The sequence below is a fragment of the Puccinia triticina genome, chromosome 3A (assembly GCF_026914185.1).
Source record: "Puccinia triticina chromosome 3A, complete sequence".
NCBI lineage: Eukaryota > Fungi > Basidiomycota > Pucciniomycetes > Pucciniales > Pucciniaceae > Puccinia > Puccinia triticina.
The window spans coordinates 6,689,737-6,714,606 of record NC_070560.1 but is presented as its reverse complement, the minus strand read 5'-3'; the positions used below and the strand labels follow the sequence as shown (position 1 = coordinate 6,714,606).

The 24,870-nt window shown below is 45.8% G+C and overlaps 3 protein-coding genes across 3 annotated transcripts; all 3 read left to right on the top strand.

The window, feature by feature from the left end:
- Positions 1 to 3,900: 3,900 nt before the first annotated feature.
- PtA15_3A722 (uncharacterized protein) lies at positions 3,901 to 6,233 on the top strand (the record flags this gene model as incomplete). The annotated part of the gene is made up of 10 exons (XM_053167718.1): positions 3,901 to 4,084; positions 4,317 to 4,452; positions 4,526 to 4,593; positions 4,707 to 4,744; positions 4,840 to 4,973; positions 5,071 to 5,213; positions 5,355 to 5,447; positions 5,576 to 5,648; positions 5,758 to 6,079; positions 6,210 to 6,233. The coding sequence occupies 10 exons, from the start codon at positions 3,901 to 3,903 to the stop codon at positions 6,231 to 6,233; spliced, it is 1,215 nt and encodes a 404-aa protein (XP_053018907.1).
- A 1,502-nt stretch (positions 6,234 to 7,735) lies between these two features.
- On the top strand, positions 7,736 to 9,637 carry PtA15_3A721 (uncharacterized protein; the record flags this gene model as incomplete). Its single annotated transcript, XM_053167717.1, has 10 exons — positions 7,736 to 7,872; positions 7,961 to 8,028; positions 8,118 to 8,155; positions 8,287 to 8,420; positions 8,539 to 8,556; positions 8,639 to 8,712; positions 8,804 to 8,896; positions 9,001 to 9,073; positions 9,204 to 9,525; positions 9,614 to 9,637. 10 exons carry the CDS (start codon positions 7,736 to 7,738, stop codon positions 9,635 to 9,637), a joined length of 981 nt encoding a protein of 326 aa, XP_053018906.1.
- A 1,171-nt stretch (positions 9,638 to 10,808) lies between these two features.
- On the top strand, positions 10,809 to 12,204 carry PtA15_3A720 (uncharacterized protein; the record flags this gene model as incomplete). Its single annotated transcript, XM_053167716.1, has 7 exons — positions 10,809 to 10,877; positions 10,967 to 11,029; positions 11,097 to 11,190; positions 11,254 to 11,358; positions 11,441 to 11,557; positions 11,630 to 12,054; positions 12,136 to 12,204. 7 exons carry the CDS (start codon positions 10,809 to 10,811, stop codon positions 12,202 to 12,204), a joined length of 942 nt encoding a protein of 313 aa, XP_053018905.1.
- Between the last annotated feature and the right edge of the window lie 12,666 nt (positions 12,205 to 24,870).

Sequence of the window (24,870 nt, the reverse complement as noted above, 5' to 3'; positions counted from 1 at the left end):
CGTTTGAACAAGATCTTAAGAGATCTGGTTTATCTGGGGCCAATAGAGAAGTATTGTTATCCATCTTTCTGTATAATCTCAAGAAGAAGTCGGTAGACTTTTTATCTCCTTTATCGAAGGCTTCTCTAGCTCGCTCCCAAATCTCTTGACGATCCGTCTTGTCTTGAGCAGCCATGTTACTGATGGTGCTAGCGGTGTTGCCAACTAGATTGGAGGGATCGGTCACAGTCGTTTTGCCGACTAGGGAGGGATCGGTCACAGTCACCACGTCCGGATCAACTATTAACGGTAAATTAGACAAGATGGCCTTGTAACGGGATGCCATATCTTGATTTTGACTATCTTTTGAAGGATTCGGAATCTCTAAATGACATCGAGCAAAATACGATTCATTATTTAAATATAAAATGACGAGAATCAATATCAAGCAAAATACGATTGATATTATAATTGATCTTTATGCTACCCAGCGACTTTGGGAGCTATAAGATAGCGATGACTAACCCTTGAAACTATCTTCACTTTTGGTGTCATTTGACGCATCCTTGCCCTTCGTCATAGCGTCACCTTTACAGAAAGAATCCGCATGAAGATTTGAATCAGCTAACCAGCTACTTTGGTTGCTTCACCCCATCGAAGGAGAACTAACCACTTAAGTTCTCCGTCCCTATCTCACGAACCGCTTCTTGATCTGCCGCGCCCGCCCCTGGATGTTGGATACCACGTCCTAATGCTCCTTCGACAGGTGCCTCTGGTGCACTTGGAATATCTGCCGACTTGTTGAGTCTCTTGGCCGATTGCTTTGCCATTTCTTCAACCATGTCCAATTATATCGAATGTGAGATCGTGTGACTGGAGATTGAGTCGTGCGAGTGACTGAGGATTTGCGAGTGACTGAGAATTGAGTCGTGCAAGTAAGGAGCTATTGTGAGTAAAGAGCTGATGGATGCAAGGGTGTACGATGGATGTTGTAAGGTTACTATGCAAATGCGTAAACCTAAAAAATCGTAAAAACTGAGAAAATGCGCAATCCGATGAGCAGTAGAGAGGTGGCGGAGAGCGCTAGGGATGATGCAGGGCTAGGAGAGTCGCGGGGAGCTAGATTATGAAGGTTGTCGTGGCAGGTGCATGAGCCCGGTCCTAAACCTAATAAATCTTAATCTAGCTTCGACTCCCTAGTCTCCAGACTGGGCGCTCTCGCTCGCGTGCTTGGACCTGGGCGACCTCCCCCTGCGGGTCCGGTCTCCGTCCAGTAGCTGAATAAAATCCTGCTGCGCTAGGGTGGGAGAACTGGGCAGAAACAAAAGTCTAGTTTTGTTCCTGTATTTGCATGACTGCAGCAAAAAACTGGGGTGTTATTCCTGCCCAGTTTAATGCCTGGAGTTGCACAAGGACAAAATTGGGCTGTTTCTGCCCAGTTTTTTCCTCACGCGGCGCTAGCATACACAAAAGCTAGGCTAAAATTTAGTGTAGCTTTCTTTTAAGCTAACACTATCCAGAAAAAAAAACAGTGTTAGCGGCCATAAAAAAACAACTGCTAGCGCTGCACCAGCACTTTTTTCTAGTTAGTAGTGTTAGCCGGCAAATCTGGCCGCTAACACTGGCGCCAATGTGGTGTATCTTAAAAAAGCTAACACTACGCTATGCTAGCGCTAATGTTAGCATAGCTGGCCCACTTTTGGTGATGCCTCCTTTGCAGAAAATCTTTTACCTCAGCCAAATCTGGATAGCATCTTGCTACCACCAAGCTCAAAGTGGCGGCAAAGATGGCTACTTTGGCAAATATTGTACATCACCAAGGTGACTGCCCTCTCTGGAACTTGTTAGTGAACTCTGCTTCCAAGCTATTCTTTTCTCCATGTCTTCTGTTTTTGTTTGTAAATTGTACTGGACATAATTTCTTCTCTCACTTTAAATGTGTGCATATTACTTTGGCCCGTTTGGCTGCCGCGTTATACAACATAAATGGTCAAATTTATGACGCGCAACCCCCGGGGGTTTCAAAGTTTTGGCGGCAACGGGGGGCAAACTTTGGGTTGCAGCGTCATAAATTCAACCATTTATGACGTATAACGCAGCAGCCAATTGGGGCTTTTGTATTTCCCATATTTGTGCACAATAAAACCCCTACTATTTTTTGACTGTTCTATGTGCCACTTTCTGCATCAATGCATGTGCCAGGCAGACAAAATCCAAGCCCATGTTTCTGCGCTGGCTGCATTTGGCTTGCCACACGTGGTCAGGGCTGTTTCATACCATGAATAGCGTGTGTTGAGTTGTATGACCTCAGGCCATGTGTCCTTGACCACCTGGAAGCTTTTGGTCTGGTGTGACCCCCCTTCAGTAGGCCTGGCACGGGGCACGTACCTTGGCCATATGTTGTTGCAGGGAAGGTTCTGTCTTGTGACAGAAGGATTGAGCCCAAGCCCTGGGGTGTACAGCTCTGTGACATACGCAACTGTAAACTCTGGTAACCCCCAATCCGTGTCTTTATTAATCCTTAGAGTGGATGCCTTCCTGTCAAGATCTGAGGGCCTCCCAGAAGTGATCTAGAGCCCAAAAAGCTGGATTTCCCTGCAAAAATTTAGGCTTTTTGGGTCTCAACCAACATCTGTGGGGGTCCCAGATTGCACAGGTCAGGCTTGATTTAGAGAGGCTGCTAAACCTTGTTTGCTGTTGAAACCTTGATATCAATCAATGGAGGACTGCCTGTCAATATGGAAATCCAGATCTAAGCCAACAGATTTCAGATTTCGCAGTGGAGGACTTCCCACCAATCTGAAAACCCAGATTTTCCCAGGGAAATCTAGGCAGATATAGGATTTGGGATGATTGAGCCCAGATTTCCCCGCAAAATCTAGAAAAATCTGAGTTCCCAGATTGACGGGGAGTCCTCCAGTGAAATCTTGCTCCCCAAAGCTCCCCAAAGTGATCCAGAGTTCCAGATTCCAGATTCCCCTGCAAAATCTGGAATTCCAGATTTATTTGAAGTCAAAAGGCAGTTCCGGTCAATCTGCTGCCCCCTGCACAACCAGATCTCCAGCCAGAAAGCCTTAATTTTTTCAGGGAAATTCTGTCCCAGGGGCTGCAGATCTGTTTCTGAGGGGTCTGTAGATCTCGACAGGAATTCCTCCAATTTTCACCAGCCAGTAAGGTTTGGCCTGTCCCTCTAGATCAATGGAGGACTTCCTAGGACTTCCCGTTGGCTAAAATGCATATCTAGAGGGACAGGCTAAACCTTACTGGCTGGTGAAAATTGATTGATATCAAGTTTTCACCAGCAAACAAGGTTTAGCGGCCTCCTCTAAATCAAGGCTTTTAGGCGACGGGAAGTCCTCCATTCTCACAAAGCACTTGATCTCGAGGGCAGCTCTCTCTACATTTGCAGTAACACCTTTTTTTCTGAGAGCATTCACATTCGTTCGCTAAGTTTTCGGGTTAAATAAGCCCGGGTTTGTGGGCAGGTTAGCTGACGAGGTTGCCTTCAAGTGGGCAAACGCATTCGTTCGGTCAGTTTCAGGTCAGTTTCAGGCTAAAGTGAGCTGAAATGAGTCGCAGACCGCCCTAGCCTGAGGCTAGATTTCAGGTTAAGGCTCGCTAAATTTAGCTGACCTTAGCCTGAAATCAAACCTGAGGCTTGTTGACCCGGGGTTAGCCCGGACCGATGCGATTGCCGCTCGGGTTAAGTTGCCCAAAATCGTCAACTTAACCCGACGAATGCGAATGCTCTGAAAGAGCATATGTTTGGGCTTAACCCTTCCAACTTCCAAGCTATCCCTCCGCCTCCCGAGTCCGCTGGATCGATGACTTGGGACCTCTTGGAGTAGGAAAATAGCGGGACCAGTCCTCCCCTGTTCTCTCCATCTGCCAACCTGGTGATCAGGCTTGGGCAGAGGTCACATGCAAGTTTCCCAGCAACTCAATCCGACTGGTAGCTGTCACTGTCAGGTTAACGCGGGGTCGCCGGCAGTAGTGCTGCTGTGTGGCCAAAAGCTGAAAGACCAGATCCTGACAATGAGAAACGGAGTTGGGAAACTCACTCTACTCAGACTCGGTTTGAAACAAGCCCGTCGAATAATTGCAAGTTCAGCCCGTGTGAAATTTATGACTGCCTCATTCAGATTTTCTCTAGCTCCCAACCCTTCGAGGGCATCTTCAGGCCACGTAGTTGTGGTATGCGCTCGTCGTAACTGCCCATACCACCGCGCCGGAACAGTCCATGTTATAAATACAAGCTAGAGTTGCCGGCCGTTGAGAAGAATCATCTCCTACATCGTATCCCTCCCTTTGGAAATTTTCGTCATTCTTTATGATAGTTAATCACAATCCAATACTCAAGAACATCTTGGTGGCAGCCTTCTTTTCGCTATCTGCCTGGGCTCAGAGCAGTCCTCCAGCGGGCGCGTTGATTGTGAGGCAAACCAACTCTGGTACAAGCGGAGCAGAATTCACGTAAATAAGTCTAGTGAAGTCTATTTGTAAGGATGTGGAACTTATCATGAAAAAATAACTTCTCCAATGGTAGCACGATTTCGTCTGCCGTGGCGGCCTTGTCCAGACTCACTGGACCACAAACCATATTCATCTATCCCGGTACGCATTTCCCATCTATCCCAAAAATTCTCTCCAACAGTCGAGACTGCAATAAGCTGGGTAGGGCTGACCAAGAGTTGTCTATTGGCATTGATTTTCATTGAATCTTCAAGGTACTTACACTGAACAAGTTAAAATAAGTTACCCTTATGTCAGTGAGCTTGCGATATCTATCTTCCACTAATGATAAGCCACTGAACCAACACATGTTGAATTTTACATGTATATTGATTCGCCGCCATCTAGTCTTTGAGCTTGCAGGGGTACTCCAGCAATCCCACCTCTTCGGCCAGCAATCAAGTAACCGTGAGGGCGGCTGTGAGTGCAGCTCAGGCTGGGAGCAATTCCAAAAGTGCAACAATCTGGGCTTACAGTCCGGGGTAAGCTTTTTGTTTTTTCGGTTGAAATATGAATCTTCATTTCCACTGATTACTCATGGTCTCGGTTTTTCAAGGATTCGTATTTCAAATCTGCAAGCTTAGGTTGTCTGATTGAATCATTTGCTGATAATTTTACTAATTGCTGTTCACTTCTGGTGCGAATTAGAAACGTCATCAATTCATTTGGGACAGGCACAGACACTCAGGCACTCGCTCTAGCGGCAACGGGGAGGAGACAAGGTAATTGATGTAGCAGATTGATTTCCTACCGCTCTATTCAAGACTCGAATGAGGACTGGCCCACAGATTACAGCAAGCTGACCTTTTTATTCCATTATCTTACCAAACAAAACTACCTATGTTGCTTTTATTGCCCATCAGTCTTCAAACATTGCGTTTTCAGTAGCTTTCAGGATACTGTTTCAATTGAAGGAACCTCTTATTTCTTCGAATCTCGTATTGAAGGTGCAGTAGGTCGGTAGCCAAATATACCTGCAAACTTAAAACATATTGAAATTTCAGCGAGACAAGGACACATTCTTAACCAAACCAAATCGTTTCTCTCGAAACGCACGTATTTCTGTTGCACCGTCACGATTCAGATTTCGTATTTGGTTCCGGTTCAGCTTGGTTTGAAGCTGTCATCTTGGCTATCAAGCCCGCGTCCTCCCCTGTGTGAGTGCGATTTACTTGAACGTTTGTTTACTTTTTTAATATTGCGAGTACGCAAAATAACTTGGAAATCACCGCACCCCGCCTTTATGAATGCCTGGTATGAATAAAGCATCACTGCGCAAAGAAACAGTCCGGGTGGTATAACGGCATTTGTATTCAACAGAGCACAAGTAATCTCGGCAGGCGCTTCAGCAGGTTCGGCCTATCTGGGTAGACCATGGTCCGAAGATGCCACCGTAATTTTCCAATTCTGTTCCTTGAGTGATGTCATCAATCCAGCAGGTTGGAGGATTTGGGCCCCCAGTCAACCAAACACTGCCCGCGCGAAATTTCAAGAATATCGAAACAGTGGTCCTGGTGCAAGCACAAGGGCTCGTCAACTTGGTACTCAGATGTCTTCTCAAGTAGAAATCAGTTCTATTTTAGGATCTGTGAGTAATCTTTCCATTTTTCTGATAACTAGTCCAGTCCAATGCAATTGTCAATTTTCATTCTTTTGGCTTGATATTAAATTGCTGACTCGATTATCGCGCACGACTTTGCATTACTTTCAAAATATAGGATTATAGCACTTGGGCGCAATAAGCTGGACGGGCACGCCATCAAGCTGCCTTTTTGCACCGCCAATTTAACATCTGTGAAGGCGAATGCGCTGATTCTTTTTTAGGTTTCCTTGGTTTCCTGAATCTACCCTAGTTACTTTATTGCCCGTTTATAATTTGTTTCTAGTTAGCAGACAAGCAACTTCTCGTAACGTTGATAAATCCTCACGGAACAAATTTACTTTGTTGATGATCTAATTTCGTGTGGTACGTACATGCATGGTATTCCGTTTCGAAATTCATGCGACGCGTTCCTAGATTCGCGAATTCTGCCTTTGTCTCAAATTGACGGCGGGCGGTGGTCACATACCAGGAGCTCAATTTCCCCGTTAAAATCAAGCACCGAGAAATCGCTGCGATTGACCACTAGCGCATGTGGGGTCCATAGTAGGTCCGCATTAGTAATGCCCCTTCGCGTATATGTCTGAAATTCGCCACATATCAGCTGAGAGTGAGTCGGCGGCGCGGCAGTTGAGCTCGCTGCAAGGATGCTTAGAACGGTACCTCCAAGCGGAAATATATTTTCCCGTATAGCGGACTGAGATTCATCTTGGTTGTCATTTTCAAATTTTACTCCAAAGCTTCGTAGATTCCTACTCTGGGTCATACTCGCAAGAAAGTCAATTTTGATACCATGATCATATACACTATACAGAAAAATCATCAACCCGAACATCCTCGCTTTTATACGTCAAAACCTCAGCTTTCCTATGATTCGATTGATATACATGTGTTTAACTGTTCAATTGTCTTTTTCCAACCATAAATATTTAAATATCAAGAACTGGTTGCTTTTGCGATGGGCAAGCTGGGGCTAGTGCATATGGAGCCACGCTCTCCACCCACCTTGACATTCAAAGAGTTTATTGGTCAGGATAAAGGAAAATAGATATATAAGAGTTATATTTTGATTAGTCACCACAATGCCTTTTTGAGTCAGGTCTCCGGCTCGGTGTGAATCCGCATGGGTCAAGCAGGTGACCTTCTACACCTAGAGTTTGCGGTGTGGCTGTGTCCATATGAACTAGAAGCCTGCAAACCTGCCGCCCCAAGGCAGCGCGAAGCTGCTCGGCTTCACAAGTGCACTGCCCTGTAGAGAGCAATACATACCGCGCTCGGTTTTGTTGCATATCCTGCTTCTTTTTTGATCGTTTACTCAAGGTTGTGTGAGTGTGTCGGTGTCAAAGGAGTTCGCCGCATTGAGCTTAACTGGACCTGCAAGTTGAAACCATCGTTTGCGCTGTGCAATGCATGCTTGATCAAGCTTCACTGCTTATTTTATCCCGAAATTCTGCCCCAAGTGTTCTCCTGGAAAGTCCTCACATTGCATTGTGTCCTCAATCTCCTAGGATGGTCGTACGCATCACTTCGCGAGAGGATAAAGGGCCTCTCCAAGCGACCGAACTGATCAATGCTCCCAGCATCTTCCACCTGAGATTAGACTAGACTTTGATTAGAATTCCTTCATTAAAACATCATCTGGAGATGTTTACTTACTCGCAGATCCGACTCAATATCCTGGCAGTGGCCTTCTTATCGCTCTTTACCTGGGCCCAGAGCAACGCTGCTGCATCTGGCGCGCTGATTGTTAGACAGGGAAAGGCTGGAAAGGGAGAATACGCGTACGTTCTTCGAACTTGACGAGTAGGGTGCTCTGCAACGGGATGCTGAAAATGACACACTCTCATTCTTATTCGTAACATGACTTAGCACTATCGCGGACGCTGTGGATGCTTTGAAAGGCCTCACCGGCCCAAAAACTATCTTTGTCTACCCTGGTTAGTTATTAACAAGGCTAGGCAAAAATCGGCACTTTTCGTGTGACGGAAAAGAATAAATTTAACAGGTTTTACATTAAATTTTGAAGGTACTTATTCCGAGCAGCTTAGGTTAAAATATGCCTATGTAAGTCAAAACTACCAGGATGAATCATGCTCTCAATATAATTTGGATGAATAATTGTAGAGCATCATCATCTATACTGCCAACTGACGATAGTGTCCCCTTGCCTGGTACTCAAAACTTGAACCTAATAGGGGTTGACTTTGCAAGGCTACACCACCAATCCCACATCCGCGACCAGCAATCAGGTGAATGTTAAGGTGGCTATCAGTGCAGCACAGGCCGGTAGCAATTCTAAAAGCGCGACGATTTGGGCTCAAAGTGCTGGGTTAGTTCTCTCGAATGGCTTTTGAAATGAGTTTCAACACAATCAGTTGAAGGCTTTCTTTTGGCCCGTTACCTCCATCCCATGAACTGACGCAACGGTGCTACTTTTTTACCTTCAGTATCCGTATCTTAAACTTGTGAGTTTATTTTCATTTGCATTCCTTTTTGACCATCCCGCTGACACTCTATTGTGAAATATTATCTTGACATGCCAAATAGGAACATCATCAACTCCTTTGGATCAGGAACCGATACTCAGGCACTTGCTCTAGCATCCACGGGGAGCAAACAAGGTGAGACATATATCTGCTTCAGCATTATAAGTATCTTTAATCATGTCTTCCCGGTGTGCAATCAATATCTTGATTGGGCTTTATCAATTAGTTTTCAAATATTGTACTTTCAGTAGCTTTCAGGATACCGTTGAGCTTGAGGGGCTCTCTTATTTCGAAGGCTGCCGCATAGAAGGTGGTGTTGGTCGGTGGATATGCTTTTCTCTCCTCGTGGAAATTGTCACCATTCCAGCTCGCTATATTTCTTACTCATGCGCGCGTTTCTTCCTTGCCACTGATGTGATACAGATTTTATATTTGGTCCCGGGTCTGCTTGGTTTACATCCAGCATCGTGGCTGTCAAGGCTGCGTCCAAGCCGGTGTAAGTGTGATGTAGTTCCTCCAGATGACGAAATCATTGGATTGATTTGACAGTTACATCCGCATAATAAAAGAAACCAAATGTGCTTACCCCTCTCCTTTTTTTACATTTATTTCTGAATCAAATAAAGGATCACTGCGCAAAGGGCCAGTCCAGGAGGGAAGACTTCGATTGTAATCGACAAGTCCCAAGTCATATCTGCTGGTGCCCGAGCAGGGTCGACCTATTTGGGCAGGCCATGGTCCGAATACGCCAGCGTAGTATTCCAATTCTGCACCCTGAGTGACATCATCATCCCGGCGGGCTGGTCATCATGGAACCCTCCAAGCGATCCACGTACTGCCCACGTGAGATTTCAAGAATACAAGAACGTCGGCCCTGGTGCAAGCTCAAAGCGTCAAATAGGTACTCAGAGGTCCCCTCAGGTAGAAATTGCCGAGGTTTTAGGACCTGTAAGCATTCCTCGTGTTCTCTTTCCAAAATGTTTGCAGTAAGAATGATCCCCGTGCTCATAACTTGCTCGTCCCTTTGCATTTGTAGGATTACGCTACCTGGGCCAATTGAACTGGCTGATGCCTCGGTGTTGAACATTTTATGTCACTGGAAATATGTACCAAGCTACTCAGAGTAGTAGTCGTATATAGACATGAATCTCCTATACCCTCTGTTTCTCTCTCCTTCAACAAAAGTAAAATGGAAGCTGTTGGCAGTTGTTTTTCCGCTCCATTTCCTGATATACCTTACTCATGACGACTTTCATAGTACCATCGCTTTATTTCCAACTTGTTACTCGTTATTTTCGGAAGATACATTTTTAAAAAAGATACATGCACGTAATCAGATGTAATCAAGCAATCAATGATTCAGTTAAAACACTTTTCCGGCAAAGCTACCAGTCTTAGCGATTTCAGTGGTGATATGTAGCTTTGTGATGGTGAAAGAATAGGCCAAGGAAGGGGAGTTACAAACTTTGTCTCAAGCCTGAATATCATTACCCCACATTCTGAACCATATTCATCCCTATTACAAATGGCGCGTTGCAGAGGGGCAAGCGGTTGCCGACATTATCATGGCGCCTGGCTAGCGCGGGTGGGATGACCCGCAGGTGGTCGAGGGCTTTTGATCATGTGGCTCACGTCCAGGATGACTGAGGCTTTGACTTGCCCGGAAGGGAACCTGCAGGATATATTCTTGAGCGCAATCGGAAACTTTTCTTTTAATCAATAAGTTTGAGCTTTGAGCTGTGGACTTACTTCTTCAAAGCCAAGAGCACATCTGACCAAGCTCAGATATTTAAATAGATTGCATATTCGAGGTGCGGATAGAGGTAATTGCGAGGGCATCCAAGGCGGCATTCTTAACCAAGCGGCGCGTTTGATTGGGAATAGGTTCCATTTCCAGCAAAGCTCCTTGATCCAATCCAGAATGACGGCGTCCGCCCTCGAGTCCGACAAACAGCTAAGCTGAGTGACTTGGGTGTACATAAGAGAGACTTTCAGCCGCCGATCGATCACAGCCCGAGAGAGAAGGTTTCATGACGTCATCGAGTGACCCAGCCCTCAAACCTTCGCAATCAGCTAAATGCACATAGCTGCCTCATGACCTCGAGCAGCAACCTCACACCGTGTTCTCATCCTCAACCTACCTCGTGAGCCGCTAAAACATCTTTCCATTAACTCGCATGCAAACAAACCACGAAACTTCTCTTTGAACCCACTTCAACAAAGAAGCCGTCATGTCTCAAAAGACTTCGACCCCCTTGGGTATTCATCTTATCGCAGGCGGTACAGCCGGCTTTGCCGAAGTAAGTCACTTTAACTTTTCTTATCTTGTTCAACTCAGTCCGTAAAACCAGCACTCGAATTAATCCTTCCCATCATTCCCCTGAATCAGGCATGCACTTGTCACCCCTTGGACACGATCAAGGTTCGAATGCAATTGAGCAGGAGCAAGCAGGTATTTCAAACACCCAAAATGCCAGATATTCAATCTTTAATCACCGTCAATTGGATTTTTTAAATAGGGTAGAGGAAGAGGTTTCGTAAAGACGGGCGTCATGATCGCTCAAAAAGAGAGTTTCTTGGGACTTTACAAAGGTTTAGGAGCCGTAATTTCTGGCAAGTTGATCTTTCTGAACCTGTAATTGAGTAATATCTGATGCCAACTTCTAAATACCACAGGCATTGTTCCCAAGATGTCCATCAGATTCGCTTCATTTGAAACCTACAAAGGCTGGTTGACTAACAAAGACAGCGGAAAAGTGTCTTCCAGCGCAATATTTCTGTGTAAGATCCGGTTTCTCGAAAGGTCCTGCAAGTCCTATTTTCTAATGCTCTATGTGTCCATTTTGATCAATCAAAACAACAGCGGGCTTAGGAGCCGGTGTCACCGAAGCAGTGGCGATTGTTTGTCCAATGGAGGTGGTGAAAATTAGACTACAAGCCCAGATGCATTCGATGTCCGATCCATTGGACATTCCTAAGTGTGAGTCGCCTCTTTCTTACGATGATCGGATAGAGCGGAAAAAACGAGCTCAATGCCATGCATGAATCCCAGATCGCAATGCCGGCCATGCCTTGTATCTAATCCTCAAGGAAGAAGGCCCGGGTACGCTTTATCGCGGGGTGGCCTTAACGGCTCTCCGGCAAGCGACCAACCAAGCGGCGAACTTCACAGCATACACTGAGCTAAAAGCTCTTTGCCAACGTCTCCAGCCCGAAATCAAGGGCAACGAGCTACCGTCGTATCAGACTCTTGTCCTCGGGCTGATTTCCGGCGCTGTCGGCCCTTTCACCAATGCGCCGATCGACACCATCAAAACCCGTATCCAGAAATCGACCGCAACGATGGGTGAAACTGCCTGGACGAGGCTCAGAGTGGTCGCTACGGAGATGTTTGTCCAAGAAGGCCCAAAGGCATTCTATAAGGGGATCACTCCGCGAGTAATGAGAGTCGCACCCGGTCAAGCAGTCGTATTCACTGTAAGTACTAGATTCTTTTGACCCTATCTTTGCTCATGGCTGGCTGATTAGAGCGTTATGGTATGCACGAAACCCAATCAGGTATATGAAAAGATCAAAGGACTCATTGAGAAATTCAAAGCAGATTTGAAAGTCGAATACTCGGAGTAATTGTTTTGGGTCACAGCATATATGCGTTATCCGTTTCTTTATTTGGCCTTTTGAAGTGTTTTTATTATTTTCTACTTACAGCATCTAGAGATTTCCTGAAGGAAAATGGACATTTAACATTCATAACGAGTTGTACATTAGAAAGCTGTATCATCTTTGTATGAACTGTTGGGAATCTGATATAGCTTCGGATAATTGCACTCACGAGGGCCATTTTGTTTGAGTTAGTGTAGTGTTGGTGGCACATTTTTATAATTTTGTGTAAGAGGTTCATAAACCCTTGTCCAATTGTTGTTGTTAAGTGCTAAGTAATTTATTTGATGGATCTGGAATCAACTGCTGCTGTAACAACATTCAGCACTGGTGCTCAGTGAATTATTGTGTTTTTATGAATGGTTGGACTGATTTTCAGCAAGGTTCACCGAAATCATCAAATATGAATTTTAGGTTCCAAATTTTTGTCTTCCCTCAAAAGCCATGATCTGTTGTCATCAACATCAACAATCATGGCGGCCACAGCAGCCACCAATCCTGTGCTTCGATCACCCGCCTGGTCAACAGCTCCTCTCATCCGCCACCATTCCCTGGCCAAAACAAGTCCCATCAATACCGGTTTCCAGTGTTCCTTGGTCACAATCTTTTTGCCAGGGAGGACCTGCCTCCAGTCAATTTTATCCGATTCGCGCCTTGCCGGTTGGTCTTTTTTTCTTAATTCTCACAAGCTCATTATTGACCGGATTGTGATTGTTGCTTATTATTTTGCTCTAATTCTTCATGCAGCTACCATGAAGCCAGTCTGAATGCCCAACACCTCTGCTACCTTCGATGGAAACATTGTCAACGGAACAGTACACTGTCACCATCAACTCCGCTGATTGGTTTATCTTTTATCAACTCCGAGCCAGCTTCCCGAGAAATTTTCATCTCGTTCAGGAGACGCTCAACCCCTTGACTGTGTGCTTTTGTTGGTTCTTGACTGCTTTTGTTGGTTCAGGCTTGGGATTTACAGGCTATCGATTGGTGAATGTTCTCCGCCTCTAAGCTTCCCTCAAAGCTCTCCTGCCTCTCTGTGGGTCGCTCGTTTTCATATCCTGCTGGTGGTGCCTCTCATGTGCCATTATATTTTGTCCCAAAAAACACAGAGAAGCAATTACAATCCTTGATGTAAAGGATGTCAATCATCCTAGGTACTTGCAAGCAGAGGAGTCAATGGGGCTTAAGCATAATCATTGGTCAATTAGAAGATATTGTATTCAAGTTTGAAGAACATTTGGCCTCTCAATTAAAAGAATTGACACAACTGAAAGATTTATTGCTTGTTAGAGTTGTAACTACAAGCGCCTAAGTAATAGACAGTAATAGAACAAAGCTAAGTGTACCTGAAAGCAGAACAAGATCTGCCTGGGCTAGGGGGATGATTGTTGTTGTTTTTTGGTTTTGGACAAAGAAAGAAAAGTGTTGAAGGTGGGATGTGCGGCGATCCAAGCGCAAGAGACGATCCTGTGTAGCCAGCATCGGTCCTCACACATTTAGCTTCTCTTTCCTTTCTTAGTTGTTTTTTGCTGCTTTAACTCACGGGTATGAGTTGGCTATCTGAGGAGCTTGGTTTTGTTCTGGCGGAATAAGTCCACTGGGTCTTGGGCTGCTTAACGAGCAAGGTTCGTCTGGGTTAGCTTAGAGCTTCTTTGTCTGTTTTTATGGAAGAATCCACTTGGCTTACGGGTAGCTGTTGCTTCCGTGATCCTGTCAAGCAGGTCTGAGTTGGTCTGGGGTCCGAGACGTTCCGCGAGTGTTCTTTAACAAAAGAAGTATCAGTCAGTCTCTGTGGAGGATCTGCTATCACCTGACCTCGGGACGTACAAGGTTTTTGAGCTTGTTCGCTCTTCTTGCTGGGCTTTGACCTTGAAGGTTCTCGCTAGTTCTGCTTGCGTAATCGACGGAGCGATATACTTTAGCTGTCTGTGCCTGGGTTGCAAAAGGGCTTACCTTTCTTTGCAACTGGGTCTGGGTCTTGGCTTAGCCGCGCTAGCTTTTTGGCTGGTTGCTGCGGGTCCTCCGCTGTATTCCTACATCAATAGCCAGATCTTTTTTTCATCTGTGCTGCCTAAATTTTTGCCTCTGCATCTTATCAACAGTATCTTACCCCAGTTTACAGAATGTATTGATGAGTTAAATTAGATCGCCTTAAGTTTTTTTCTATCTTGTACTGCTCAGATCTATCACACATTATCAAGATGGTTTGTATTTCTTTGGCTCATTGCTTCTTATCCATATACATTGAGCTACATCACAAATCTATCAATATCAATTATATTACTGGTTTTTTTTCTTGCTGATTCGAAGGGCTTTGATAGGCTGCAATCTAAAAAAAACTATCCATCTCCAAAAGGAGAATCAAAACGGCATATCCTTCTTCATGTGACACCTCCAAGCTCTACGGTCATCATCTCCTCCTTCCCAGAGATGATCTCGTCGTTTGCGCGTCGAGAGCCGGCCAAGAAGGCATTTAGCCCGCAGCCTGCTGGCTGCCTGGAGGCAGGGTTGAGAGGGAAAGCGGTTGTACTCGCCAGGGTTGGAGGTATATTACCGGGAGAGCAGGGTGGGTGAGCTAAGCGGAGTAACGCTGGCCAAAGAGTGTGAGCTTTGTCAAGAGGAGCCGGGCTGCTACCAAGCGCGCAAACGGGGATGACTACGCTGCAAGCCGGAGATGAGTTGATCGTGTCTGTCGGCCGCTAGGGTGGGAAGTCAGCGTGCACTGGGCTGCTGAGGCAACCGCGTCAAACAGTCCGAAGTCAACGAGCCCATTGGGAAAGCGTCCGGCTCGTCATCCATTGTTGTATTGCTGGACCATCAGTATTTGACATAGTCAAGTGCTCCAATCATGCTCTTAATGAGTTTTGCCTGACCGGGGGACCCATATATCTCCAGCTACAAGGCTGTTGAGCATCAAGACACCTGCAACATTCACTTTTTTTTAAAAAAAAATCAACAAATATCAGATTGGTCCACTCAAGTTCCAGTCATGGTTTTGCAGTAATAAGAATTGGATAACGTAGCGGCCAGGATCCACAAAGTGAAAATATAAAATGGGAGTTGAAAAATTGACTCCCACAAATTAATTTATCGACTCCCAAAATGTGTTTACGTTGCGGGGACTGTCTCACGACGTCCACCCCGGGTCCGCGGCACCAAATTTTGACGCGCGCGGATTTTGGGAGTCGGAAAATTAATTCCGCTATCCAGAATGGGAGTCGGAATTTTAATTTCACAAAAAATGCCCAAAAATAAAGAAAAATTTATACCTCCTCACTGGGGCGCCCAAAGCCCCCCAAAATTTTACAGCAGTCAGAAAGTGATCTTAGGAGCACATGGTGAGCTGCACAGCAGTAGCACACCCCAGGAAATGGGTGTGCTATTGTGGCTCTAATTTTGGGGATTTCCTACTAAGGAATTCCGCCAAAGCATTAGCTATGGTGCCCCAAAGCCCCCCAAAATTTTAAAGCAGTCAGAAAGTTCTCTTAAGAGCACATGGTGAGCTGCATGGCAGTAGAAAGCCCCAGGAAATGGGTGTGCTACTGTGGCTCTAATTTTGGGGATTTCCTACTAAGGAAATCCGCCAAAGCATTAGCTATGGTGCCCAAAAGCCCCCCAAAATTTTACAGTGGGCAGAAATACCGCTGAAAAGCACCTTGTGAGCTTCTTGGAAGTATCACACCCCAGGCAAGTCACGTGCAACTGGGGGCCCAATTTGGCAGATTTCCTACTAAGGATATCCGCCAGAACCAGCTACTGTGCTGCAAAGTGCATCAAATTTTTGATCATCAAGTTAAATCATCTGTACTAAAAGTTTAGCTGCAAGGCGGTAACCCACCAACAGGAATAAGTTTGAGCCAGCTGGGGCTTTTGGTCATATCTACGACTAATTGCCTCCGCCATAGTTATTAGTCCCTCCGCCATAGTTATTGGTCCCTCTGCTACAGTAATTTGTCCCTATGCCACAGCTCGTAGTCCCTCCGCCAAATTTAATAGTCCCCCGCTGCAGTTATTAGTCCCTCCGCCACAGTTATTAGTCCCTCCGCTACAGTTATTAGTCCCTCAACCACAGTTAATAGTGTGTCTGCCACAGATATTAGTCCCTCTGCCACATTTAATAGGCAGAGGGACTAATAGCTGGTGGAGGGACCAATAAATGTGGCGGGGGGACTAATAACTGTGGCAGAGGGACTAATAACTGTGTCAGAGGCACTATTCAATTTGGAGGAGGGACTACTAACTGTGGCAGAGGGACAAATTGCTGTGGCAGAGGGACCAATAACTGTGGCGGAGGGACTAATAACTATGGCGGAGGCAATTACTCGTAGATATGACCAAAAGCCCCAGCTGACTCAAAATTATTTCTGTTGGTGGGCTACTGCCTTGCAGCTAAATGTTTTAGTCCAGATTATTTAACTTGATGATCAAAAATTTGGTGCACTTTGCAGCACAGTAGCTGGTTCTGGCGGATATCCTTAGTAGGAAATCCGCCAAATTAGGCCCTCAGTTGCACGTGACTTGCCTGGGGTGTGATACTGCCAAGAAGCTCACAAGGTGCTTTTCAGCGGTATTTCTGCCCACTGTAAAACTTTGGGGGGCTTTGGGGCATAGCTGGCTCTGGCGGATTTCCTTAGTAGGAAATCCGCCAAATTAGACCCCCAGTTGCACGTGACTTGCCTGGGGTGTGCTACTGCCAAGAAGCTCACAAGGTGCTTTTCAGCGGTATTTCTGCCCACTGTAAAATTTTGGGGGGCTTTTGGGCACCATAGCTAATGCTTTGGCGGATTTCCTTAGTAGGAAATCCCCAAAATTAGAGCCACAGTAGCACACCCATTTCCTGGGGCTTTCTACTGCCATGCAGCTCACCATGTGATCTTAAGAGAACTTTCTGACTGCTTTAAAATTTTGGGGGGCTTTGGGCGCCCCAGTGAGGAGGTATAAATTTCTCTTTATTTTTGGGCATTTTTTGTGAAATTAAAATTCCGACTCCCATTCTGGGTAGCGGAATCAATTTTCCGACTCCCAAAATCCGCGCGCGTCAAAATTTGGTGCCGTGGACCCGGGGTGGACGTCGTGAGACGGTCCCCGCAACGTAAACACGTTTTGGGAATCAATAAATTAATTTATGGGAGTCGATTTTTCAACTCCCTATAAAAAACAAAACACACAGACCTTGTTGTGCCATACGGACCACGGCCTACCAGGGCAATTTTGGATTCCTCGGCATAGCAATAAACCATGGTATGGTTGGTATTGATCCGTGGGGGCGTTGGTAATCCATGTTGATTTGGGTGGTGTCGCTTGGAATACGTGATATTGGGTGGGATTGATGATGGATATTGGGTGGGATGGATGATGGGTGCCGGCTCCTGACCGCACAGCTGCCTTCAGCCGGTCATCCAATCACAGCGTGAGATTGATCCCCCCGGAGCTGTGTATGGCAGAAACCTGGGGATTAAACAGGTGCTGTGGCCTGCTGTGCGCCAATTCTGGGCCCGAAGTCCATAACCTTACTATCCAAAAATGCTTGGAAAGTCCAAGCATTAGTAAAAACACAATATGTGACAATCAATCAAGTATTTGACTAAGAAATCTTTGTGGCAGTGCCAATGAAATATTTATCTGTTTGCTTGCTGGTCTCTCTCACATTTGGGATAACTCCCATCTGTCTTGCTCAAATTATGTACCACATTTGAGAGACTGAGATTTGGTATCTTGACTGGCATGATCTAGCATGAAATCCCTTCAATGTCCAGGAGGACTGATCAAATTTGGCTGGTTGCAACTTGTATACACTTTTGAAAGTTGATGTTCAAGGCTTTTCTTGGACACCTCACTTCCAAAAACACATCCAGGTGAAGTACAATGTGACTTGCATGTCCTTTTGCAAATCGGTGTTCAAAATCTGACTTAAATGTCAACTTGCAAAAAGGGCATGCCAGGGGCACTGGGGCCGACTTTGAAACCCCCTAATGGAGGACTTCCTGTTGGCTAAAATGCTTAATCTAGAGGGACAGGCTCAACCTTACTGGCTGGTGAAAATTGATTGATGTCAAGTTTTCACCAGCAAACAAGGTTTAGCTGCCTCCCCTAAGTCAAGCCCTTTTATAACAGATACCACTCCGGCTAGCTTAGAAACCCCTCTGGGGGATTGCTCTTATGAGGCTGTGTCCTGTCTGTTTGCATGCAAACGGACAGGCTGCAAGGTCCAAAGTTCCAACCAGTTTCTTCACATGTGAGAAAAAATAAACAAAACAATGGGTACCCGTCATCTGCACCCAGGTACCTGCTTTGACCTGCTTTAGTGGGTGTGGGTATCAGATTGAGTCAAATTTTAGGGTAGTACCCGCACCCGCAGCGGGTACCCAGGTACAAAGTGCCATCTCTATTATTCAGGAAGACATCTCTTATGTCAGCATCCTTGGAATAACATACATTAGTACTAGTTTCAACGGTGAAACTGTTGATATTAGTGCTTCATCCCTCTAGTACTCCAAAGCTCCAAAGCTCGACCTCATACTCCAAAGCTCGGTCCTCATACTTCAAATCTTGTTCCTTCAAAGTGACATCATTTCAATCGAACCCTCGCTATGACTCTTGCTTCTCTCCTGCAAGAACTCCGCTCGATCCTCTTCCCATATATAAACTCGTCGCTTATTCACACCTTCGACTTTTTCCTTTGGGGAACCTGCAACAACATTTGTTGCCTTATAGCTTCTTTATCACATCATCACAATATTAAGCTGTTCCTCCATTATCGATATCATCATCTTTCGATCTCCTTTTCTCATTTGCTCCGCTCCCGATCTTCAGAGGTCTCTTTTCCATCAACGTCCTCAAGCAATCTATTCGCGAAGTCTCTTTCCCTTCCTATCAACAAGCCGCCGACCATCAAGACGATCCGCCTCAAGTAGCTCAAAAGCCCAGTATGTTTATCTCAGAAGATCCTTCTCGACTGACCGACATTGACATTTGTTCTTTTCAGTTCTGCTTCTTTTCCTCCTTCGTGTCCTGTGTTGTCCTTTCTTCTCATTGTCCACTGACCTCTCGTTGTCTCTTGCCTTTAGGTACTTTTATTTTTCCTTTGTGTATTTCTCATTATCATCATGTTAAACTTACGAAATACAACTTTAGTTTGTCACTTCACAGATTTACAGTCTCGTTTGGCTCACCTACGACCAAACTCTCAAATTTCAAACTAGGGCAAGGACATCATGTCGGGGACCGATAAAGGCGATACCGCGGCTTCGAACGGCGTTCCCATGCTTGATGGTTCCAACTACACTAATTGGCACACTCGCATGTTCATTTATCTTCGAGGCAAGAAGTTATGGAACTGCTGCTTGATTCCAATCGAAGATGACGCCTCCGACGCTCAGAAGGTGGCCTATGAAGAAGCTAGCAACAAAGCAATTTCCATTATCACTTCTTGTCTTGATTCAAGATGTTATAACAAGGTTGTAAATTCGGTTACCATGTCTGACTCGATCCTCTTATGGAAGAAAATTGCTGCTCAATATGCTTCTCACTCCGTCATCAATCGCGGTCGGGTCTTTATGGGTTGGTCGGCAGAGATCTATAAAGGAAATCTTCAAGCATATATCGACAAAACCAGAATTCATCTTCTCGATATTGACGCAGTTGGTATCACACTTCCTCCCGATATTATTTCCTATCTGGTTTTTGGGAAGCTTATGCACGATGACGCTCTCGATAAAATCATTGACAATTGTGCTTTATCCAAAGACTGTACATCATCCCCGTACCTTGTTCTTGATGCTCTTCAGACGTGGTTGACTCATAAAAGCTCTAAAAAGGAATCTGATCAAGGCACTGCTCTCATCACCACCTCCAATCAACCTTCCGGCGGTAAATTTCCCTTCAAAGTTATTCATTATTGCGCAAATCAAGAGCATAATCCTGAAGTTACCAACCATCAAGAATCTCGTTGTTTCGAGAAATATCCTCATCTTCGAAATGCCAATCCACCCAAGACCAACAAGAAGAACTCAAATGCAAGTGCAAGTTTTGCCCATGCGTCCGTCTTTGTGTCGTTTGTATCCGGACAACCTACTGAAGATGTCGTCATCGATTCGGCTGCGTCACATCACATGCTTCGCAATAGAAATCTCTTCACCTCCTTTACTCATGAGAAGGTTGTTATCAAGACTGGTAATCCGGACACTCCTCTTATCGCTACTGGACACGGCACTGCGGAAATCTTCACTAATGGTCAAGTTATCAAATTACTCGACTGCTTGTTCGTGCCAAACATTTCGCAACAATTAATCTCTCTTGTTCGCCTCATCAATAAAAGCATCAAGATCATGAAAAACACTCAATTTTTTGATATTTCCGATGACACCGGTTCTTTGTTTTCCGGAGAGATTGTCGATAATCTCCTTCATGCTCAATACATTCGATGCCCAAAGGCTCTTGTCAATATCAAAGATTCAGACCACAAGCTATGGCATCATCGTCTTGGACATCCTAGTGATCAGGTTATGAAAACGATGGGACTTCCTTCTTCAAAAATAAACTCGTTATGCGAGGTATGTGCTTGCTCCAAGATGACTCTTATCCCTTTTCCCAGTCATTTTTCTCCCGTTCAATTTCCTCTTCAACGGTGTAAGACTCAAAAGTGGTTGTGAAACCCTTTTGCTGAATGGAGAAGGGGATGAAGGAGTTGCAAGCTCTGCCCTTCTATACTACCAGCTACAAGACCCACCAAGCTCAGCTTGGCAAGCTTTAATTAGGTGATAGGAGTGAATGCTCAAGATGAGTTTATTCGATACACTTTATAAAGATTTGTTATTGATATATAAGGGTTGTTATGAGTATAGTTGTAAGTGTTGAGAGTACAAGGTGGTGAGTGAATCACTGATGAGTAATAAACTGAGGAGCTACAAATGAGGGGGAGAGAGCCCCTTATATAGACAAATGTGAGGGATTTTAGCTCCAGGGCAGCCCCAGTGAGGGATTTTAGCTGGCCTGCGCTGTGTACAATTTATGCGAGGGGTGCATGCATGATGCAGGGAACAATGGCATGTGATGCAATAAAACCAAACAAAAGTGGAGGTGAAAGTTCTAGAATGCAGAGAACAATGGCAGAGACTGCAGTGGCAGTGCTGGATGATGTCATGCAGCTAGAAAACAAAGGCAAAATAATATATGCAGTGGAGATACCATGGAGTAGGGAAAGGTGGCTTGAGGTGCGTGACAGGGGTCAACAGGGTGCTACAGGTTGTCCGGAGGGTCTAACTTCCAGTGCAGTGGGGCTACAGTTACACTTTCAGTGGAGACTAGGGGGTAATTTGGCCGTAGATTCCATTTCTGGGGTCCATATGGTCGTACCATGAGGCATTCTATGACTAATTACGCAAATGAGAGAAAAACTTTTGATTTTTCCCATTTTGTATACCACATTCTCCCCCAACTTATTGTCTGTCCCCAGACAATTCGCCGTGAAAAAGTGCCCCGTTTAGATTTTTGAAAGCTTGAAAGTTGAGTTTGCACAGCTGTCATTCCAGAATTCTGGAATATTGGCTTTCTTTTGTCGCTGGAGTACCATGGAGTGAAGTTTGCACAAAAATTGGATTTTGTGATTTTTGAGGTGCTTTGTGAGCTGGAAAATTTTTCATGTCTGGGAGTCAAAGTGCTGCGCGCAGTCCGCAGCTGCGCAGTTGCGCAGCGCCGCAGCATGTGACTTCGTGTCGCCGTTGTACGTAGTTGCCGCGCTAGAGCTCCAGAGTGCGCGCGCTTGAAGCCGCAAGCCCGGATCAACGAGTATTGATCGGGGACCCGTACGCTGTTCCTGAGTAAACGGGCCATGGGCCCGGGTGCTCTGTGTTGATCGCGCCCGCCCGTTCTGTTGTCGAGTAGTGATCGGGGGCGCGCGCTACCCGTCCAGTCTGTCTGATCCCCCCGTCTGCGATGCCGGCCGATCGTGTTTGGCTCCGACCATACCTGAGGTCCGACTCGGATCATAGATAATCCTCCCGACACATAGTTCGTTGCCCACGATTCATCAAGCTGTCTTCGCCTCCACCACCGCTAGCCTCAGGAACGAATTCGAGCTCGCTTCTGCAGTCTCGAGCTGCATGGGACCAAACTTCGCGACCTTCCGGCGTCTTCTCGATCCAAACGACCTCCAAACAACTCACAAGCCAACTTCGCCGACCACCTCCTCCATCTCCCGGGGCGGATTCCTTTGAGGCGCACTCAGTGCCTCAGAGCCAATCCGTCGATTTCGCCGCCTCCTGCCGCCGTCACCAGCCTTCAGGATTGAACTCGAGCTTGCTTCTGCGGCCTTGAGCTGCAGGAATTCGATCCCCGCTTCGTTCTTCCGGACAGCCAAAGCTGAGCCCATAAGGTATGTAATGTTATTTGTTTATATTAAGTTTATATTGCTTCAGCTGCATTGTCTTCCAGCTGAAGCCCTTTCATCCTTTACTCAGTACGTTATGCTCTGGTTGGGACGTCCGGGTCATGACCGGCTTCATGACGGGTGCGTTTGGTTATATTACCTCGGCCATCGCCCGCCGAGCCGTGATCAAAGGATCCGAATAATGAGGCAGGGCCCTCAAGCCTTTGTTGTCGCCAGGCAGCCAGGTAAGTCGTCTACTCGCATCCTGATTCCTGGTGATGTCCGGCCATACGGGCAAGGCTGATAGGCTCTCTGAAGGGTATAAAACAAGCCTTCTCTCCGTTGATTCAGGTTTCCTCCCCATCATCTCCTCAGCGTCCAACCACCCTTTTGCATTAGTTCCTTCAATCCCCATTGACCCTGTTATGACTACCTCCTCTAGCCAACCTTCACACCCTTATTATTTACGTCCTCGTGTGAGTTCTGCTGCAAAACAGGTGCGTCCTCCCTTCTTCAGATTCAACTTTCATCCTTGCTAACGATGCTCTCTTCTGTAGATGAATTCCTCGGTCCTTGATACCATGGGTTTCGATCGAAACCTCTTAAACCACCACCCTCTTGGGCAGCCATTCCCCAAGGTAGGTTTTCTTTCCCTGTATCTCTGATGTTTTATTATTTCAAGGGAAACTGATCGTTGTGTTCGCCAGACGCCTCGTGCTGATGCGCCTGCTGAGCCGCCAACCCATTCTTCACTTGATCACATGAACTGGACCCAGGACCAGCGTGACTATCTCTCAAACTCGCTGATGATGTCTGACATCTGTCTTGAGTCCCCGGTGGCTCTTCAACCGTTCATTGTTGGCGATGCAACCATGCAGACTTTAGAGACGGTAAGGTATTTTCTTTAGTCATCTTTGCCCATACTGCCATCTGACCCTATCTTGTGTAGTTCTTGGGTTCTAATAACAGTTATCGGGCCCCTCCGAACGTCCAAACTCTCCTTGGCTTGACTTCCTCTGCAGCTGAGGTCGCAGCCCCGGCAATCCCTCCCGGTTTGGTTGGGCTTCACCCCCGATTCAGAACTCCAACACCGTATCCAACTTCTAGCCCGCCTGAGGGTATTAATCCTGTTGCCGGATCGCCGGTCTACTGCCCTCGAACCCCAGATCGCTTGCCTAACCCTGACTCGCCCATCTTCCATCCAAGAGCCCCTGACAGTTCCCCAGCGCCGGTAAGTTACTCTTTTGATTCTTTTCTCAGCGCAGAACTGTGCTGATGCCCATTGAGTTGTATATCTACATAGGTCTTATCGTCCAACCGAGTTGCTCTTGAAGACTCCTGGACACCGCTACCCGCTTGGACAGTTCGTCCTCGCGGCCTTCCATTGCAGCCCAAAACTCAGCAGGCTATCGAGGTGGATGAGTTGGCTTCTACTGAGAACGAGCCGGCCCATCCCAGATCCGAAATCGATGAACTTTCTGACCACGATAATGAACCCATTGAGGGCTTCCCGCGCATCCCTTCGCCGTCTGTTCGCGGTGATTATGGTATAACGGAATTTCCCTTCCTTCGCCCTCATCAAATCGAAGCGCTTCTTACCCGCCGACACGGTATTGTCCCAACGACTCCCGCCACGGTTGAACCAGCTATCCTTTTTCATTTCTATGTCGGAATGGTCGAGGACTTTGTTGCGTTCTCTAACCGCAACCCTTCTCCAAATGGATTTGACCACATGGAACGTATCGACCTTTTTCAGGCCTGGGCCCATCGATATCTGACCACCGACCATCTTGTTCGTCAAGCCAATTGACCAAAAGTGAGTTTCTATCTTTCTTTTTTTTTTTTTATGCATTATTATTTTTATACTAATTATTTTTGCTTTGCTTTTTCTTTTAGTCGCCTATGCTGCGTGTTTCCTGGGGTAAAATCGTCACAAAACCAAAAAAATCAATAGATAATAGAAAAAAAAATAAAAAAAACTTATATGAGGTAAAAATAAAAAATGTATTATTCTTTTCTTTTTATCTCTTGTACAGTAGGCTAGTCTCTTTTTATCTTTTGATTATTAGCCTGAAATATATATACCAACACCCCTCCCCCAACTTAAACAGGTTGTCCTCAACCTTGCTTGAGAAGTGAGTTTTTAATGTTCTGAATGACTTCAACATAGAGAAAATGTGTTGTTCAAGAATAACCCAAAAAGAAAAATTTCAATTTTAAATATAATACTTTTGCTAGGGAGAAAAACATTCTCAAATAGAATGTTG